Source organism: Natator depressus, chromosome 2, assembly GCF_965152275.1.
Source record: "Natator depressus isolate rNatDep1 chromosome 2, rNatDep2.hap1, whole genome shotgun sequence".
Lineage (NCBI taxonomy): Eukaryota > Metazoa > Chordata > Testudines > Cheloniidae > Natator > Natator depressus.
In genome coordinates, this window is record NC_134235.1 from 85,717,903 (window position 1) to 85,738,564 (window position 20,662).

The 20,662-nt window shown below is 40.9% G+C and overlaps 1 protein-coding gene across 11 annotated transcripts in view; it reads left to right on the forward strand.

Annotated features, from left to right (window-relative positions):
- The window catches only part of PTPRM (protein tyrosine phosphatase receptor type M), a 720,827-nt gene that overhangs the window by 330,409 nt on the left and 369,756 nt on the right, over positions 1-20,662 (forward strand). For all 11 annotated transcript variants that reach the window (XM_074944607.1, XM_074944608.1, XM_074944612.1 and 8 more), the window contains exon 7: positions 9,676-9,969. In XM_074944607.1, coding sequence (XP_074800708.1) covers positions 9,676-9,969 — 294 coding nt within the window. The remainder of the gene's footprint in view (positions 1-9,675; positions 9,970-20,662) is intronic.

Genomic DNA, 20,662 nt, shown 5'->3' on the forward strand with positions numbered 1-20,662 from the left:
GACCCCTTCCAAAAGTGGTGACACTACTTGGAAGGGGCCCTCAATTCAATCCAAGCGCTTACCAATCATAAGAACTTGGAGTACCTGTGCAGGGCCAAGGCCCTAAATCAAAAACAGCTTTGTTGGGCCCTAGTCTTCTCCCAGTTCAACTTTACCTTGACCTACTGTGCTGAAACTCGAAATGGAAAGGCTGACACCTTGTCCCAAAGATGAGGCTCCAGGCTCGAGGCAGCCCGCATTCTAAACTCCCATAATTTCCTTAGTGCAACTTGCCACCAGGATCTGCTCGTGCTCATCCATTTTGCCTTTGTCTCCAGAGTTCCACGCGCATTGGCCATTATCAATTAAGAACGACACAACGCTCAGGAAGGGTCATGTTCATAAGGGACTGCATCTGTGTTCCCTAGAACTTGCAAGATTGGCAGGTCTACAACCATGCCTTGACTCCACCTTGGCAGGACACTTAGGGCAACACAAAATCTAACAATCGATGTCCCATTTCTTCTGGTGGATTTGAATGTACTGTGACAAAGTTCCTCCTCTACCTTGGTGAGTCCTGCGCTTATTGGTGGATTTTTCTCGCCTCAGAGATTCACAGTAGTCCTCAGTTTGGCCACTTTCGTGGCTCAAATCTGCCATTCACTCAGAAAACCTCATCACTGGCCAGCATGGGGAAAAAAGGAGTAAGAACAATCCCTGCAGTTTCTGCTGATCCACCATGTGGGTCGGGGACCAGCTCAGAGACCTTCCCCTCTGGTGGAAGCTCCTGTGTTGGGTCAGGAGTTGGGAGGTTTGGGGGGAACCTGGGCCCACCCTCTACCCCGGGTTCCAGCCCAGGGCCCTGTGGACTGCAGCTGTCTAGAGTGCCTTCTGGAACAGCTGCGCGACAGCTACAATTCCCTGGGCTACTTCCCCATGGCCTCCTCCCAACACCTTCATTGTCCTCGCCACAGGACTTTCCTCCTGATGTCTGTTAACGCTTGTACTCCTCAGTCCTCCAGAAGCACATCCTCTCATTCCCAGCTCCTTACGCACACCTCACTAACTGGAGTGAGAGCCTTTTTTAAACTGGGTGTCCTGATTAGCCTTAATTAATTCTAGCAGCTTCCCAATTGGCTACAGGTGTCCTAAATTAGTTCTAGAAAGTTCCGACTGTTCTGGAATAGTCCCTGTTGTTTTACCCAGGGAAAAGGGACCTGCTTAACCTGGAACTAATGTATCTATATTCAATCACTCTTTTGTAGCCATCTGGCCTGATCCTGTCACAGTACCCCATAATAAGAATATAAGAATGGCCATTCTGGGGCAAACCAAAAGTCCATCTAGCCCAGTATCCTGTCTTCTGACAGTGGCCAATGTCAGGTGCTTCAGAGGGAATGAACAGAACAGGTAATCATCAAGTGATCCATTCTCTATCACCCATTCCCAGCTTCCGGCAAACAGAAACTAGGGACACCGTTCCTGCCCATCCTGGCTAATAGCCATAGATGGACCAATCTCTATAAGATCGAGATCTTTGTAGTGTGACAGGGTCAGGCCAGATGGCTACAGGAGAGTGATAGAAGGTAGATATATTAACCCCAGATTCCTCTGGTCCCTTTCCCCTGAGTAAGATAATGGGCTTTTCCAGAACAATCAGGAAGTTGCTGGAATCAATTATGGCTGGCAGGCTCATTAGGACACCTGGAGCCAATTAAGAAGCTGCTAGAATCAATGAGGACAGGCAGGCTAATCAGGGCACCTGGTTTAAAAAGGACCTCACTTCAGTTAGTGATGTGTGTGTGCGAGGAGCTGGGATCAAGAGGCGCGCAAGAAGCTGAGAGTGAGAAGGTGTACTGCTGGAGGACTGTGAAGTACAAGCATTACCAGACATCAGGAGGAGGGTCCTGTGGGGAGGGTAAAGAAGGTGTTGGGAGGAGGCCATGGGGAAATAGCCCAGGGAGTTGTAGCTGTCATACAGCTGTTACAGGAGACACTGTAGATAGCTGCAATCCACAGGGCCCTGGGCTGGAACCCGGAGTAAAGGGGGGGCCCAGGTTCCCCCTATCCCTATTTGATATAAGAGAAGTTGACCTGGACTGTGGGTCCCACCAGAGGGGAAGGTCTCTGGCCTGTCCCGTGACCCATTAGGTGGGCCGGCAGAGACTGCGGGGATTGTTCTCCTCCTTTTCCCCATGCTGGCCAGTGATGAGGTTAACTGAGTGAATGGCAGGTTTGTGCCACTAACAAAAGGGGCCAAACTGAGGGCTGCTGTGAACCTCTGAGGTGAGCAAATCTGCCAGAAAGCGCAGAACCCCCCAAGGCAGAGGAGGAACTTTGTCACAGTAGCTTCCTGCCAGGTTTCGGCCTGCACCAAGATCTCATGCCAAAAACCTTGTGGTCTCTTCCAACCTCTGGGCACCCCATCTCTGCTCTGGGAGGCCATTTTATTGAACTTCATGGTGGTTTCATGACCAGTCTCACAGTAGTAGATCAGTTTTGTAAGCTGTCTCACTTCATTCCCTGAACAGGTTTACCCTCCGTGGATTAAACCACCTGGCTTTGAATAAACAATGTAATCTATCTTCATGGGCTCCTGGATCACATCACCTATGACTGGGGGCCACAATTTACTGCCTGCTTCTGGCATGAGACCCTGCATTTGTGCACACCTGTCCTCTGTCTACCATCCTCAACTGACCAGCTAAATGGGAAAAAATCAATGAGATCCTTGAACAATACTTACGATGCTACATCAGTCATCACCAGGATGACTGGTCTTCACTGTTACTCTATGCAGAGTTCTCTTACAATAATGTGGACCATGTATCTGCAGGCCACAGCCCCTTGTTTATCAACTATGGGTACCACCCCCGATTTCACCCACAACTACCCACATCCTCCCCCAACCTCTCTGCCTCAAACCTAATACAACACATCCATAATATCCAAGAGGAGGTGAAGGGACACCTTGACAAGGTGTAGGGGGAATACAAAAGGCACATGGACAACAGGTCTCCATCTCCCTCTTCATAGGGAAAAAATATGGCTTTCAACAGAACACCTCTGTAGTCAGACAGTTTCGGAAACTAGACTACCAGTTCCTTCGCCTGTACTTGATTTGGCTACAAAACAACATGGTCACCTTACAGCTCCAGCTCCTTCGATCCCATAGAGTCCACCCCATATTTCATGTCTCACTTCTAAACCTACACTAAGAACACATTTCCCCATAGAGCCCACCCCCACTGTTACAAGTACAGGTCAGGAGGAATACATTGTTCACAAAGTCCTTGACTGTAAGATCAAGCAAGGAAAATTATGGTACCTAATTGATTAGGAAGGTTAAAGCCCAGAGGAATGCTTGGGAGCCCGGTGAGAACGTTCACACTTCTGCCCTGGTTTGGGCCTTCCAAAGGAACTACCCTGAGAAACCTGGATCCATGTCACCCAGAGGGTGCCCCTAGAGGAGAAGGTGATGTAATGACCCCTGGGTCACGAACCTGGACCTATGCTCCAGTCCTCCAACTGGCAGCCTATAGCTTGATGATAACTCTGCCCCAAGGTCCTATTGGTGGCATCCCATAGCAGCTGACTGGCCACTGGCCCTATTTAAACCACCGACAGGAACAGGAAGCTGATCGAATAACTGGGTTCCACTGGGCTCTGGACTGTGTGCCTTTTGCTTCCTGCTCCTGCTACCCATTCCTGCGACAGTCTAACCATTCCTGCTTCCCTGGCTTGATTTCCTGGCATCCCAACATGGCTTCACTCCTGGCATCCCAACCTCCGGTTTGTCTCCTACCTCTGACCACTTGGTAGACCAGGGATGCTGGAGCAATTTGTATAGTGGGAGTGCTGAGAGCCGTTGAACCAAACTGTAAACCCTGTATATAATGGAAACCACTTCAAACCAGGGGTGCTGCAGCACCCCCAGCACCTCTAGTTCCAGCACCTGTGGTAGACCTGACCTGACCTCATTCTCATTCTCACCTCATGGCTCTGATCTCCAGTTTGTCATCTGCTTCTGTCCTCCCGGTATTCTGACACAGCCAGCTCTTGACTCCTGTCTCATGGCTGCACATTCTGGCTATGACTATTATGGTCTGGCCACCCACGGACCAGCCATGACGCTTTTGAGCTGTATTTTTCTGGAAAATTTAAAACACCACAGTTGAATAATTTTTGAGAATGAGGCCAGGAAAAATACATTGTTTTGCCTATGTTACAAAATTCTGGTGACCTTTTTCTTTGAAAAGCTGTAGCACCTCCAAGCTTCAGAGAGGGACTTGACATTTGGTGAGATCTCAGCTGAAGTATTGTGTCCAGTTATGGGCCACACACTTTAAAAGATGTGGAGAAATTGGAGAGAGTCCAGAGGAGAGCAAGAAAAATAAGAGATTTGGAAAACATGACCTGTGAGGAAAGGTTGAAAGAATGGGCAAGTTTCGTCTTGAGAAGAGAAGCTCAGGGGGACATAAGTCTTCAAATATGTAAAAGATTGCTATAATGAAGATGATCAATTGTTATCTATGTCCGCTGAGGGTAGGACAAGAAGTAAACATCTTAGTTTGCAGCAAGGTAGATTTAGGTTAGAAATTAGAAAGCTTTTCCTTAACTATAAGAATAGTTAAGCACTGGAATAGGTTACCCAGGGAGGTTGTAGAATTCCTGTCATTGGAGGTTTTTAAGAACAGGTTAGACAAACAGCTCTCAGGGATGGTCTTAGGTATACTTAATCGTGCCTCAGTGCAGGGGGCTGGACTAGATTACCTCTTGTGGTCTCTTCCAGCCCTATGTTTCTACGGTTCCGTGATCAAGGTGAAAAATTGCAGGGCTCAGTGAGAATATATCTGTAATGTAGTTTTGACCACCTCACCTGCTCTCTACCTCCTGAATCATCTTGATGGAACTAACTCTGAAATTCCAAATCTTTGAGCTTCTTCAACCAGTTGCTATTTAATTTTTTTAAAAAGCCTGTTTAAGCCCCAGAATGTGCAAGATTCCATACTGGGTAGTAACAGCTTCTCTTAACACAAAAGCGTGACTGCTTTGAAGTCAGATATCTTGCAGTCCTGGAACAAGCCGTACTAAGTAATCAACAGACAGGAAATGTCTGTTTTTAAGAGTGTGTAACTCATTTAAATCTGAACAAATTTTCATGAGGACAGAAAAGGCAACTCTCTGATTGCAAGGCTATTCTGCCTGCCAAATTTCAAGTCCTTATGGAAAACCAGGGAGGTGCTAGAGCTCTTCCAAAAATGTTCAGAAGAATTTTATAATAAAAGTGTAAGGCAGCCTAAATATAGGGATTGCTGCCTCTCTCTATGTGTATATAAAAAGTGCATATCTGTGCATGTATTTAATATTTTACTTTGTTGCATGTAACTCCTTTAGGATAAGCAAAAGGCTACTTTTCATTTTGGGTGAACTGTTTTTGATCTCATTTTTACTTTAATTGGTTCTTTGGTGTTGGCCACCATTATAGCATCTATCTAAAGCTTTCCATTGATCTGCCATCAATGGACATTAACTTCTGGTGCTGTAACAGGAGAGTGTTTGGTATTTCCTCTTCTTATTTGGACATGCCCCATCACCCTCACACCACTGGTTTGGAATGCCCCAACTGTTCTCATGTCCAGAGTTGTTAAACCACTAAATTTGTTCCACAAAGAAACAAACTTTCTTTATCAAGCTGTATTGATATTTTAATTTTAAAAGCCAAACTGAAAAGGGTGTTGCAGTATTGAATAGCTTGGTTTACTTTACATCCATGAGAGTTAAGTGAGAAATAAGCTTTTCTAACTTAAACAGTTTTATTGCCCTGATATTGCTACCTGCAAACTCCCCACACGCCACAAAATAAATTAGTGTATCCCTTCGTAAATATACATAATTACTACAGCCATTAAAAATTTATCATTTTGGTTAAGCCAACTGTTTTCAAATTAGGATATAGTGCATCTGTACATAGATGGCTGGGAAAATATAGATCAGAAAATAACTAGGATATTTAGTGAGACCCTATTTGATGGCCACCACTAAAATTGCCTCCCAGGGAAAAAAGCATGCTGCTGCCAACTATAACATATGCAGAGTATGGTATTTATTGAATAATTGATCCAAACTCTTCATTGTCATACCTAGAAATACCCCTTCTAGTGAAAAGGAGGAAAAGCTAAACTATATGAAGGAATAACTTGGGTAAAACTATGGTCATTCATTATCAGTTCATTATATAAAGTTTAATATTTTACAATATGCAGTAATAATATAGCCATTTATCTTTCATTACAGTATCCTTGACTACTTCAATTATTTTCTATTACACTATATACTTAACTTCATGACCCTTATTTTTTAGCCAATTGTCAGTTAAATATAAGTGCAGTATGTATGATGATAGGTTCGTTTTATACGTGTTCAATCTTTAGCTGGAAGATTACCTTCAGAGTAAAATCATGGTATGTGCAGGCTTTGCTGGAACCACACAACTGAATTTAACCTATTTTGTACTTTGGTCATAGGGGAATGAAAAAATACCCCAGGGGATGAAAAAGCAATAAAATAATGTCTATTTCAAATACTTGTAAGACTTTAAATGAATTGGTGTAACTACTGACCTTTATGACCTTACTCCTGAGTTTGCATTTAGATGGCAGTTGAACAGCCATTACTAGCATTTGAAACTTGAAAGTAATTAACTGTTCTTTCAGCATGGCTGCATAAATGGCTTAGAATGCTCTATAAAAGTTCTATTTCACATCCTGGTTCAAGAAGGAGCCTAATGATTTAAATTGATGCTTAATCATTTTGAATTAAGTCAAAACTATTTAAAGATATACAGTTTCTGCAGGAAGCCATAGTTTATATATTTCAGAAACAATAATGTCAATAAAACTACACTAAATTTCTAATCCCCAGAAGCTGAAGCTAGAGTTTGTCCTATATTGATGCTGACATATAATATAGTTTTTCTTGATAAAAATTAAAGGTTTATAGGCTGTTGCTGTACTCTACATGTAGTAGTTTACCACTATATTTTAAACTGGATTTGTGTGTCTGTAGTAAGTAGTAATAATCAATAAGCATCTTTGGAGAACTTTTGGACTGTTGTCTAGTTTTACCATGGTTTTCCTTTCGGAGTCAGTGGGAATATCTCATTAAAGTGAAAATACGTAATGTATCTTGTATCTTCCCATGATGTGTGATGCCATACTTTAGCATGGCATTTACTATCCAAGTGCAGTCATTGTTATTGGCACAGATCTAGGCCTGGCAGTAACATATAAAAGAGGGGTTAAAGATTGATTGCGTCTGTTCGCCAGTAAAGGTTTATAGATCTCTTGCTTCTCAGTCCATAGGAGAAAATAGACTTTTAGTATACTTAGTGTACATCAAGTGCTCTTCAGTAATAAATTAAGTATACTTATCTTACTTTTTGTAAGAGAAGTCCATGTTTGTTATCGGGGCCTCATCTACATTACAGAGTTAGACTGACATAAAACAGCTTATATCAGCCTAAATCTGTCACTGTCTATACTGCAGTGGTGATTCCACCGATATAAGTCACCCACTACATTGACTTAATAACTCCATGTCCATGAGAGGCGTAGCGCTTAGATGAATGTAGTTAGGGTGATGCTACTTACATCGCTTGTTGGCTGTCAGCCCCACAATCTCCCTGTGCCCCGGCACTAACAGCCCAAGCTGTGAGCCCCACATGCGGCTCAATTTCCTAATTGGGAGCCTATGAGCAGAGAAATTGACATGCTTGTCAGTGTCACAGCTGTTGCTATTTCACATTTTGTCTCTGGCTCAGACTGTCAGACCCCAAGTGAGGGTGCTCCAGCTGTGAGCCTGGTGTCAGCTGGAGACAAAATGTGAAATAGCAGCAGCCATGAAACTGACAAGAATGTCAGTTTCACAGCTGGTAAGCTCTCTGCTCTGCAATTGAACCCTGCACCAGCTCAAGCTGTCAGGGGCAGAGGGGGTCCAGCCGTAAGCCCTGTGTGGCTGTCAGTGCCCCACACTCTAGCTGTCAGTACTCCAGAATGCCCCATTTCAGTCGGTGCAAGCATTCCTGGTGAGGATGTGCACCACTGGCAGAAGGAGGGTAATGTGGACACCAAAAGCCAATTTAATTACTGCGGTGGCTATGGGTCAATCTAGCTTAAGTCGACCTAATTTTGTAGTATAGACAAGCCCAGGGTTAAAACAGGACCTTGACCAGCTTAAATCGTCAGGGAATCATTCATGTTTCACACCATTCCTTACAGTCTCATTCTCACCCACCCTTTGTCCCTTTCCCTCCCTCACTTAAGCTTCTACTTTGAGGCCAATCAGAAGTCTTGAGAGGGACACACACACACAGCCTTTTTTTTTTTAAGTGATACATTAACATATTAGCAAATGTTCATCACAACATCATATAGAACTGAAACTGTTGTGGGAGAACAAGCGTTTACTCTTCTTTGTTTAGGTACTGTACACAGAATAAGAAAAAACAAAAACCTGCTTGCACTTCATGGCTTAAGTATGTTGGGCCAAATTTTCCTCTGTTACACTGGCATGATTCCATTCCAGTGAACCTGATTAACCACTATGTTATAACAGTTTTACCCTGGTAACCCAGCTGAAATCAGCGAAGTAACACTGGCAGGAAAGTGGAGTAACTTAGTGGTGACTCAGACTGATTGTGTTTTGTGTAGGAAAAAAATGAATGCATCATTATTTACCTTTCATATGAGAGATGGCAGCCAGAAATTATAGCAGTTACTTAGTTTGAAAATGGAAAGTGTTATATATCTGCTTAGTACTAGTACACAGTCTCAAACTTTTTAAAAAGTATTTTGAAAACAAACGGTTCTCCACCTCACACGCATTTGGTATATGAGGTGGTAGTATCTCCCTTTCGCAGTTAGGGAAACTAGGATTAAATGACTTGCTCAAGGTCATTATGCAAGGTAGAGTCAGAATAAGAACAAGAACTCAGGAATTCCTAGGTCCCAGCTCTGGGCTTGCTCAGGTTGACAACACTGCCTCATATTAGATAGAAAAGTGCAGGATACTGAATCTGAATGAACAATTCATGAACTCCGCTCAGCTCAGAAGTTTGGAAGTTTACATGGTGAGAAGCACAAACTAAGTTGTTGTGAAAATAAATATTCTCACTTCCTATTCATCACAAATGATATCACAATTCAGCAAGATGGATGCCTGCAGAAATGGACTCAAATATCCATTTTAATTAAAAATATTACTTTTGAATATAAGTCACAGGTTACACCTAGAGAGAGATGTCTTAACATGTGAACTTGGGTTCACCTCCCTTTTAAATTGTAAGTGGAAAAAATGCTGGAAATGCATACAGTTAACATTTGGTGAATAGGTAAAATATAATTTCAAGCTGTTTGGACTGTTTATATAAATGGAGTCTATATGTTAAAACCTTTTAATAACATAACATGAAAAAGTACATTTAGCAGGTCTTTATGAGCAACAGAATTTATATGTTGTGATTTATCCTTACACAATAAATAGATAAACAATAAACATTGTTTATCATCTCTTATATTTGTTTGGTCTTTTTAAGGCAGACTTCCAAATATGGTTTAGTGAAGATTGTTGTTTGAATGTTTTGGAAGTAGAAACAAATATTGGTAGAATAACTTTTTACAATTCTTTTTGTTATAGAGCCACCTGTTCCCATTGCACCACCTCAGTTGTCTTCAGTTGGTGCAACCTATTTATGGATAGAGTTGAATGCTAATTCCATCAATGGGGATGGGCCGATCATTGAGAGGGAGGTAGAGTATCGCACGTCAAGTGGAAGCTGGTATGACAGACAGCCAGTAGACTACACAAGCTACAAAATTGGGCACCTGGATCCTGATACTGAATATGAAATCAGTGTGCTGCTTACAAGACCGGGTGAAGGAGGTACCGGATCCCCAGGCCCAGCTCTCAAAACAAGGACAAAATGTGCTGGTGAGTACCAGAAGGAAGCCAGAAAATTGTAAACAGTTTGCTTGGGTTGAAACCAGCAGGCTACTTTACTAACAGTTGTCACTGTATAGCTTGAACCTGCATGACACAGAAACTAAGACCAGAATACTTATAAGTATAAACCATTTAGCTTTTGTGAACGGTGACCTTGAAGCCAGCCTACAGAGTCATGGTACATTAAATCATACCTGTGCGTGACTGGCAATAATTAGTGCAAAATACAGTGCAGTTTCACTTTCCTGATGTACAGCACACTGTTGGGCTTCATTTCATGATATCCTACCTGCATCAATGCTAGCTTTTTTTATCCGTTATTTTCTGAGCTCACATTACAAGCTATTTTTTGGCATCAGTAGCAGATTCATAAGTCTGTAGATGTGGAAAAATAGACTTCATAATAGCAAATGTGTTTACTGTTGTGTCTCCATTAATATATGGGATTCAACTAAGGGCAGTTTTCTCAGATGGCTGTCAGTGGGTCCTTTTGTTAAATGAGGTACACTGATTTATGTTGTTGTGTAGAGAGTTTGGCTCTTATATTGTTAAGTGGTAATCAGTGGTGCTGATGTGCTTGTAAATGGATACAAAGCAGGGCTATAGTAGAAACACAATTGTATATAATAATCCTGTAGAAAAGTAGCAGTGATATTAGCATTGTTATTAATTTTCTATTCAGCTGTAGGAAGAATAAATGAAGGATAGTGAGATACAAAACATTTTTGATGTCAGCATTTTCATTATCATTTTTTATGGGACTTAAACATTTGTTTTAAAACTGAGGAGTTTTCTAGGGTGAAGTTAAGACTAGGGGGACAGATTTTGAGAATCAAATTTCCCTTTCAGAACCTGAATTATAGTAAGCAAATCTGATTTACACACGTTTGTTTCATGTCAACTGGAGTACATTCAGATTTGCATATAAAAGTATAGTGGCCCATTTGAGTTTGGCCTAGACATATTTCATACTGAGTCTCTACTAACGCTGGAGATGAACGAGGAGAGAAGGACATACAATGCAGTGGGGTTTAAAATTTTTAATGTGAATTTCTCCCCCAACATTTTTAATCCCCCTCATGACAGTAAAGCTGGCAGGAGACAGAAAGAAAAGCTTCTGAAGAAAAGGAAATGAAACCATTGGTATGGATTAATTTATACTAGTCTTCAGAGAGTTTATGTATACATTGATCTTTTTGAAAAGATACGGAAAATAACTAGGCAAATCTCCACTGGACTTCGGTGATAGTTACTTCTTACATAACTGTCCAGGCACCAGTAAGTGATTAAACAATGTATTACAAATAGAAACAGTATCCAACAATGTGCAGATTATTCTGTATGTGATGTCAAATGTAGACATAGTGACTTTTTCAGCTTCCTAGTAATATACTATTGTGTCCAAACTATATTGTAAATAGTGGCTGATTTGTTATTTTTTTATGTGTGTATTAGTTGGTTTGTATGGTTTTTTGCTTAGAATGTTTAGGGTTTTTTTTACAATCTCCCCCCCCCACACACACACACACACAAAGGACTAAAAAGGCAACACAAAGTATCTATGTATTTCTGATTTCCAAGATTTTCCTCATTAGAATATAATGATTTTAGGACAGTAAATATTTTGGCATAAAATCCATTACAGAGTTCCTTTAACAAGGGCCTCTAGTCCGAGATGCCTTTCCTAAGTGAATAAAACATAATTATCTTTCCAGGTTATATATACTCCTTTCAGGCTCACTCCAAGTACTTTAAAACTAATCTGTTTTTCTTTATATTTTCATTTCTTGTTCCTATGAGTAGACACCATAGTGTCAAATGAGTTAGTGTGAATTATTACCCAGAGAGTTACAGGGAGAATACAGAACTTTAATTACGTGTAAATTCATCATATGTTTTCTGCGGTCATTTCAGTGGTAGGTATTATGGAGCATTAAGACAAAAACCCATTCACATAAAATATTATTCACTGAAAGTGTTTTATTATCTGGTAAACTATTGTAATATATCCCTATTATTTGTGATTTCATTAAGCTAACCAGTAACCTGCTGCATTCCTTTCTCAAATGAAATGCATAAAGTGGAAGATGAGTGAAAAATTGAAATTATGAATGACAATATTAAATCTAGCTCCACAAATTGTTTTTTTTTTTATGTCTGGAGACACTGCTTTGAAGGTGTAGTAGTCGTTGGTTAACTACTAGTGAGCGACATGCTAATAAGTGGTTCAAGGGGTTAAAAAGGAGATGCTGATAAACTAATAACAAAGTAATTAAACTGGGTAGGAGTGAAATGATGCCATTCTCAAACGTGTACCGTAAAATGAATAATACAGGAGGCTTTTTAAGAGAAGAACCATTGTATCTTTGTAATTGCTTTAATAATTGTATGCTGCTTGCCTGTTCCCTTGGGGTCTAGAGTACTACTTTGAGACTTGAAGCCACAATAATCATAATAGTTCTCCAAAGTGCTTGAACTATGTTTTTATTTTGGCAGAATGAGATTTCAGGGACTTATAATAGACAAGTGCTGTCTCTAGCTCTACTAAATAAAAGCATCTATAAATAGAATGGAAAGAATATAAAGAAAAAAAATCTCTCCTAATTTGGCAGTATCATCCACAGTGGAGCAGTATTGGTACACTTTGAAAAGTCCTTTGTTTCCTTGTGATGAAACAGAATATAAATGCAGATGATTTTTCTGTCAAGTGGGTTGAAGAGATGATGATGATGTTTGGACTTGGATTATGGTTAGGCGGTAGTTTGGAGTTCAGATTGGAGAAGAGCAATGGTGAGGGTTCAGGGTGCATGGCTCTGAAATCTCTTGAATTTCTCTCTCAAGCTTTCTACATTTGAATCAGATCCAGAAAAAAGGCCCTTGTTAGTTTTGGGTCTGACCTGGTACCAAAACCTGTAGGAGTGAGTTTGGAATTTAAAACTTGAATCATAAGCCACCATACTCCAAAAATTTGACATGGGCGGAATGGTGGCTGCTGCTAAGAGAGCACCAACTATATTATTTGTGAGAACACTTCTGTTATACTGTACATCATTGATTATTCTCATGCTTTCTGTCTCTCTCTCTCTCTCTCTACACGCACACACACACCCCCCTATACATCTATGGAATGTGGACCAATTATTATTGCCCTGAGAATTAACATTAGTTTTGTGCCCATATCACAGTGTTGAGGAAATTTAAATAAGGCAAAGTATAGTGAATTTACTCAAAATACATTGCATAATGACAGGTTTGTTAGTCTTTAAGGTGCCACAAGTACTCCTTTTCTTTGTTCTCAAAATACCTGCACATAGTAAAGCAAAATATATGGCCACTAACGTTGTCCCTCTTTGTGCTTGGATATTAAAATACATGCTTCCTTGATTGCATGCTTTTTTTGGGTCCACAGCTATAATATTATTTATACATAATTTGTTTTAACTTACTTTTTTACGTTTGTTTTAAAAAGTGTTATTAACATACAATATCTCCCATAAAACAGCAAAGAAATCCTAATTCCCATCAAATACTTAAGAAAGCAAGGCACATAATCATTACATAGCAACTTGAGCATATATTAAATCTTTATAAATATATGATTTATAAATATATGCTAAATCTTTAGCATTGTGCCATATAGATTCTGTGTATTGAATACATTTGAAACAACAGAAAGAAACAATCCTAAAGAACTAGTTAAGGTTTTGGGTCATCTGTTTGAAATGAATCCCATAAAGTTGATGTCCGAGAAGGTCAGCAACATATAAAAGTTCCATGCTGATAAGCCAGATAGTTTAAAAGAGGGTAAATTTGCTCTGGTTCACAAAAGGGAAACGAGAATAAGCATTTTACTGGCTAGCAGGCTATGGGGTTTCTAGGCAGCATTTTCTCTCCCTTTTTGGAGGACAAGGGCTTGTGGCTTATTTTACAAATGAATAGTGAATGCAAGAAGAATTAGTTCTGATTTACAAAAAAAATTCTCATTTAAAAAAAAAAAAAGCTAAATTATGCACTTTGTATTTTCTGTTGCTGTTCTGTGCCTTAAGGTAAAAATCCACACTTCATTACCAGTGTGGGGAAATTATTTGGGTGCTGGAGAGATGCTGTTGGAAAGAGCAAAGGTGAGGAAAGAAATCTTCCTCCCTCATCTCTGTGCTCATCCTCCCTCCAATATCTAATGCAGTAGGTGCTTTTAAGAGGCTGCTCCCCCCCCAGTATCTAATGACCCTAACTTTACTGGTCAGACTCTGGGGGTTAGAGCCATTTTCTGCCCATTTCCATCTCCCAAGGGAGTAGAGAGGAACCAGCGTCTGCCCTGTGGCGCTCAAATTCTGCCTGGCCCTCATGTAGGCCACACAAATGGGTGGGGAAAGATTCCATGTGCCCTCTCCCACCAGTAAGCCTCACTTCAGTACCGGGCACATTGGTTGAAACTATCATAAAGAACAAAATTGTCAGGCACATAGATAAACATAATTTGTTGGGAAATAGTCAACATGGTTTTTGTAAAGGGAAATCACCAATCTACTAGAATTCTTTGAAGGGGTCAACAAGAATGAGGAAAAAGGAGATCCAGTGGATATAGTGTATTTAAATTTTCAGAAAGCCTTTGACAAGGTCCCTCACCAAAGGCTCTTAAGCAAAATAAGCAGTCATGGGATAAGAGGGAGGGTTCTCTCATGGATTGGTAACTGGTTAAAAGCTAGGAAACAAAGGGTGGCAATAAATGGTCAGTTTTCAGAATGGAGAGAGGTAAATAGTGGTGTCCCCCAGGGATCTGTACTGGACTCAGTCCTAGTTAACATATTCATAAACGATCTGGAAAAAGGGGTAAACAGTGAGGTGGCAAAATTTGCAGATGATACAAAACTACTCAAGATAGTTAAGTCCCAGGCAGACTGCGAAGAGCTCCAAAAGGCTCTCACAAAACTGGGTGACTGGGCAACAAAATGACAGATGAAATTTAATGTTGATAAATGAAAAGTAATGCACATTGGAAAACATAATTCTAACTATACATATACAATGATGGGGTCTAACTTAGCTGTTACCACTCAAGAAAGAGATCTTGGAGTCATTGTGGATAGTTCTCTGAAATCATCCACTCAATGTGCAGTGGCAGTCAAAAAAGCTAATAGAATGTTGGGAATCATCAAGAAAGGGATAGATAATAAGACAGAAAATACATTGCAAAAAGAAAAGGAGTACTTGTGGCACCTTAGAGACTAACCAATTTATTTGAGCATGAGCTTTCGTGAGCTACAGCTCACTTCATCGGATGCATACTGTGGAAATTGCAGAATACATTATATACACGGACACCATGAAACAATACCTCCTCCCACCCCACTCTCCTGCTGGTAATAGCTTATCTAAAGTGATCATCAAGTTGGGCCATTTCCAGCACAAATCCAGGTTTTCTCACCCTCCGCCCCCCCACAGACAAACTCACTCTCTTGCTGGTAATAGCGCATCCAAAGTGACCACTCTCTTCACAATGTGTATGATAATCAAGGTGGGCCATTTCCTGCAGAAATCCAGGTTCCCTCACCCCCCTCCAAAAACCACACACACAAACTCACTCTCCTGCTGGTAATAGCCTATCCAAAGTGACCACTCTCCTTACAACCTGCATGAAAATCAAGGTGGGCCATTTCCAGCACAAATACAGGTTTTCTCACTCCCCCACCCCCATACACACACAAACTCACTCTCCTGCTGGCAATAGCTCATCCAAACTGACCACTCTCCTCACAATGTGCATGATAATCAAGGTGGGCCATTTCCAGCACAAATCCAGGTTTTCTCACCCCCCCCCCCCGACACACAAACTCACTCTCCTGCTGGCAATAGCTCATCCAAACTGACCACTCTCCTCACAATGTGCATGACAATCAAGGTGGGCCATTTCCAGCATAAATCCAAGTTTAACCAGAACGTCTTGGGGTGGGGGGGTAGGAAAAAACAAGGGGAAATAGGCTACCTTGCATAATGACTTAGCCACTCCCAGTCTCTATTTAAGCCTAAATTAATAGTATCCAATTTGCAAATGAATTCCAATTCAGCAGTTTCTCGCTGGAGTCTGGATTTGAAGTTTTTTTGTTGTAAGATAGCGACCTTCATGTCTCTGATTGCGTGACCAGAGAGATTGAAGTGTTCTCCGACTGGTTTATGAATGTTATAATTCTTGACATCTGATTTGTGTCCATTTATTCTTTTACGTAGAGACTGTCCAGTTTGACCAATGTACATGGCAGAGGAGCGTTGCTGGTATATGATGGCATATATCACATTGGTGGATGTGCAGGTGAACGAGCCTCTGATAGTGTGGCTGATGTTATTAGGCCCTGTGATGGTGTCCCCTGAATAGATATGTGGGCACAGTTGGCAACGGGCTTTGTTGCAAGGATAGGTTCCTGGGTTAGTGGTTCTGTTGTGTGGTATGTGGTTGTTGGTGAGTATTCGCTTCAGGTTGGGGGGCTGTCTGTAGGCAAGGACTGGCCTGTCTCCCAAGATTTGTGAGAGTGTTGGGTCATCCTTCAGGATAGGTTGTAGATCCTTAATAATGTGTTGGAGGGGTTTTAGTTGGGGGCTGAAGGTGACAGCTAGTGGCGTTCTGTTATTTTCTTTGTTAGGCCTGTCCTGTAGTAGGTGACTTCTGGGAACTCTTCTGGCTCTATCAATCTGTTTCTTCACTTCCGCAGGTGGGTATTGTAGTTGTAAGAATGCTTGATCGAGATCTTGTAGGTGTTTGTCTCTGTCTGAGGGGTTGGAGCAAATGCGGTTGTATCGTAGAGATTGGCTGTAGACAATGGATCGTGTGGTGTGGTCAGGGTGAAAGCTGGAGGCATGTAGGTAGGAATAGCGGTCAGTAGGTTTCCGGTATAGGGTGGTGTTTATGTGACCATTGTTTATTAGCACTGTAGTGTCCAGGAAGTGGATCTCTTGTGTGGACTGGACCAGGCTGAGGTTGATGGTGGGATGGAAATTGTTGAAATCATGGTGGAATTCCTCAGGGGCTTCTTTTCCATGGGTCCAGATGATGAAGATGTCATCAATGTAGCGCAAGTAGAGTAGGGGCGTTAGGGGACGAGAGCTGAGGAAGCGTTGTTCTGAATCAGCCATAAAAATGTTGGCATACTGTGGGGCCATGCGGGTACCCATAGCAGTGCCGCTGATCTGAAGGTATACATTGTCCCCAAATGTAAAATAGTTATGGGTAAGGACAAAGTCACAAAGTTCAGCCACCAGGTTAGCCGTGACATTATCGGAGATAGTGTTCTTGATGGCTTGTAGTCCATCTTTGTGTGGAATGTTGGTGTAGAGGACTTCTACATCCATAGTGGCCAGGATGGTGTTATCAGGAAGATCACCGATGGATTGTAGTTTCCTCAGGAAGTCAGTGGTATCTCGAAGGTAGCTGGGAGTGCTGGTAGCGTAGGGCCTGAGGAGGGAGTCTACATAGCCAGACAATCCTGCTGTCAGGGTGCCAATGCCTGAGATGATGGGGCGCCCAGGATTTCCATACATTACTTCTATATAAATCCATGGTATGCCAAAACCTTGAATAGTGTGTGCAGATGTGGTCGCCTCATCTCAAAAAAGATATATTGGAATTGGAAAAGGTTCAGAAACGGGCAACAAAAATGATTAGGGGTATAGAACAGCTTCCATCTGAGGAGAGGTTAATAAGACTGGGACTTTTCAGCTTGGAAAAGAGGCGACCAAGGGGGGATATGATAGAGGTCTATAAAATCATGAGTGGTATAGAGAAAGTAAATAAGGAAGTGTTATTTACTCCTTCTCATAATACAAGAACAAGGGGCCACCAAATGAAATTAATAGGTAGCAGGTTAAAAACAAATAATGGAAAGTATTTTTTCACACAACACACTGTCAACCTCTGGAACTCCTTGCCAGAGGGGGTTGTGAAGGCCAATACTATAACGGGGTTCAAAAGGGAGCTAGATAGATTCATGGAAGATAGGTCCATCAATGGCTATAAGGGGGGAGGGATAGCTCAGTGGTTTGAGCATTGGCCTGCTAAACCCAGGGTTGTGAGTTCAATCCTTGAGGGGGCCATTTAGGGATCTGGGGCAAAAATTGGGGATTGGTCCTGCTTTGAGCAGGGGGTTGGACTAGATGACCTCCTGAGGTCCCTTCCAACTCTGATATTCTATGATTCTATAAGCCAGGATGGGCAGGAATGGTGTCCCTAGCCTCTGTCTGCCAGAAGCTAGGATTGGGTGATAGGGCATGGATCACTTGATGATAACCTGTCTATTCATTCCCTTTGGGGCACATGCCATTTGCTACTATCAGAGGACAGGATACTGGGATTGATGGACCTTTGGTCTGACCCAGTATTGCCGTTCTTATGTTCATTGCACATCTGCATGAAGTTCAGGTGGAAGCTAACCCATAATTATATTAGGCTGATTACAGACAAGTGAAAAAGCTTGAATATTAAGAATGTAAGTATGCAAATGTCAATTATAAAAGGCAATTGAATATGAACACAAGAAACCGTAGTACAGAATGTAAATATGGAATACTGTGTTAAGAGAAAAATGTGATCCACCAATACAAATAGGGCTGTTAATAAGGTTATGACTTAGGACTGGTAGATTCCAGAGCCAATGTAATCGTGTTCCTCAGATGACCCTTTTAGAATGAGTAACATGACCATTCATCTAAAATATTCTTAACACCTAGATTTTCAAATTTATAGTACTAGCTACTGGTATCTGAGTTAAGCCACATTTTCATATCTAACCTCAGTGTCTTTGTAGTATCCTTTTTATTGTTCTAAGAACAACAGATGTTAAAAAAAAAAATCTGAGTATCTGCCCATGTTTGTCACTGGGTCTCCTTAGCTGGATTAGATTTCTTGGAAGGGACAAACTAATGTAGTCAGGAAGTGTTTTGGGTTTATGTAATTTGTTTGAGTGTTTTGGTCCAGAAAGGATGTTCTGGAAAATAAATAATGTTTACATTGGACTTTGTTAGCTGCTAGCACTACGTATACTGAGAAAATACATTTAAAACAAATGAATATAGTAACTATTTAATCAGTCTTGATTGGCATTTTGGATATTAAAATTAATGCATTTTGAAAATAAAAATCAAACTGTCAGCTGCTGTTAGTTTTAACAATTTCTAGAGCGATTTTATTTGCAATCCCCTTTTTAAAAAAAGTCTGTTCAGTAATTCACTTCATTACTGGTGTACAGTGTTCAATTTTAAGAAGATGACTTAATGTATAACTGGCATGTTTGGCCACGTAAATGACAAAATATAACTTTTTATGACCTGTGCATAATTATGGATTGCTTTGGAATGACAACTGGCTAAACTTCTACTATAATTACATTTCCATTATAAAAGTTTCATCTTTTTATCTGACATGTATGGCTAGATTGTGAAGAGCATTCATTTTTATAAGAGAGAGAATTAGAGAGCTATAATTTATAATTCAAGATTATCAATATAAGCATTTATTCTTTCAGAACAACCTTTCACTGCCAAATACCACTCTGCAGTGTTAGTTACTTAAAAAGGAAAGTGCCAATTCCTTAGGCATTTATTTAATTGATTATAAAAGCAGATGAAAAGTATTGGTTGTTTAATCATGGCATACAGTAACTCAGAGTGACACTTTGCAAATAGATTTCATTTTTTTACATGAGCCTGCTCTCTGTCCCTCTATCCACAATTAATGCTCTTCAACCAGAAGTAGGATCTCTGTGAGGGTCCTCTATGGAGGCTCAGGAGACCTGTGTTTCTACTCAAATTAGAGAATCAAAAATGTCTCCTTAGTCCAGACAGAGATTAACCTTAGGAAAAATTCTGATTCCAAAGATTGCATTCTACATTCTTGTCTTTTCTCCAGCATTGCAACCTCATGACATTCTTCCTTTGGAAGTTGCGTGCAAGTGGTATCTTTGGATATGTGAATATGGTCAGGTGAATCAAGTGAATATGGTCAGGAAATACAGGCTCTCTCAGGCTACCAGTAAGCAAGGTGCTCTAGGACCAGGGATTCTTAAAAAGCTAAGAAGAAGTTTAAAATTGAAAAAGAGGTAAAAACGAATGACTACAGAGTATGGTGTCTTCATATGATTATCATAGGATTTTTTTATTAGAGTTTTTATAGGGATTATATCTATATCCCTATATATAGAGAACACTACAACAGTGGGCATCTCAGATACATGGTGGGATAATATGTGTGAGTGGAATATTGGTATAGAAGGGTACAGCTTGCTCAGGAAGGACAGGCAAGGAAAAAAGGGAGGAGGTGTTGCCTTATATATTAAAAATATATACACTTGGACTGAGGTTGAGATAGGGGACAGACTTGTTGAAAATCTCTGGGTAAGGATAAAAGAGGTAAAAAACAAGGGTGATGTCATGGTAGGCATCTACTACAGACCATGTAACCAGGAAGAAGAGGTGGATGAGGCTTTTTTAAACAGCTAACAAAATGATCCGAATCACAGGAGGAGGTGGTGATGGGGGACTTCAACTATCCAGACATCTGTTGGGAAAATAAAACAGCAGGGCACAGATTATCCAATAAATTCTTGGAATGTATTGCAGACAGTTTTTTATTTCAGAAGTTGGAGACAGCTTCTTGGGGAGAGGCTGTTCTAGATTTGATTTTGACAAATAGGGAGGA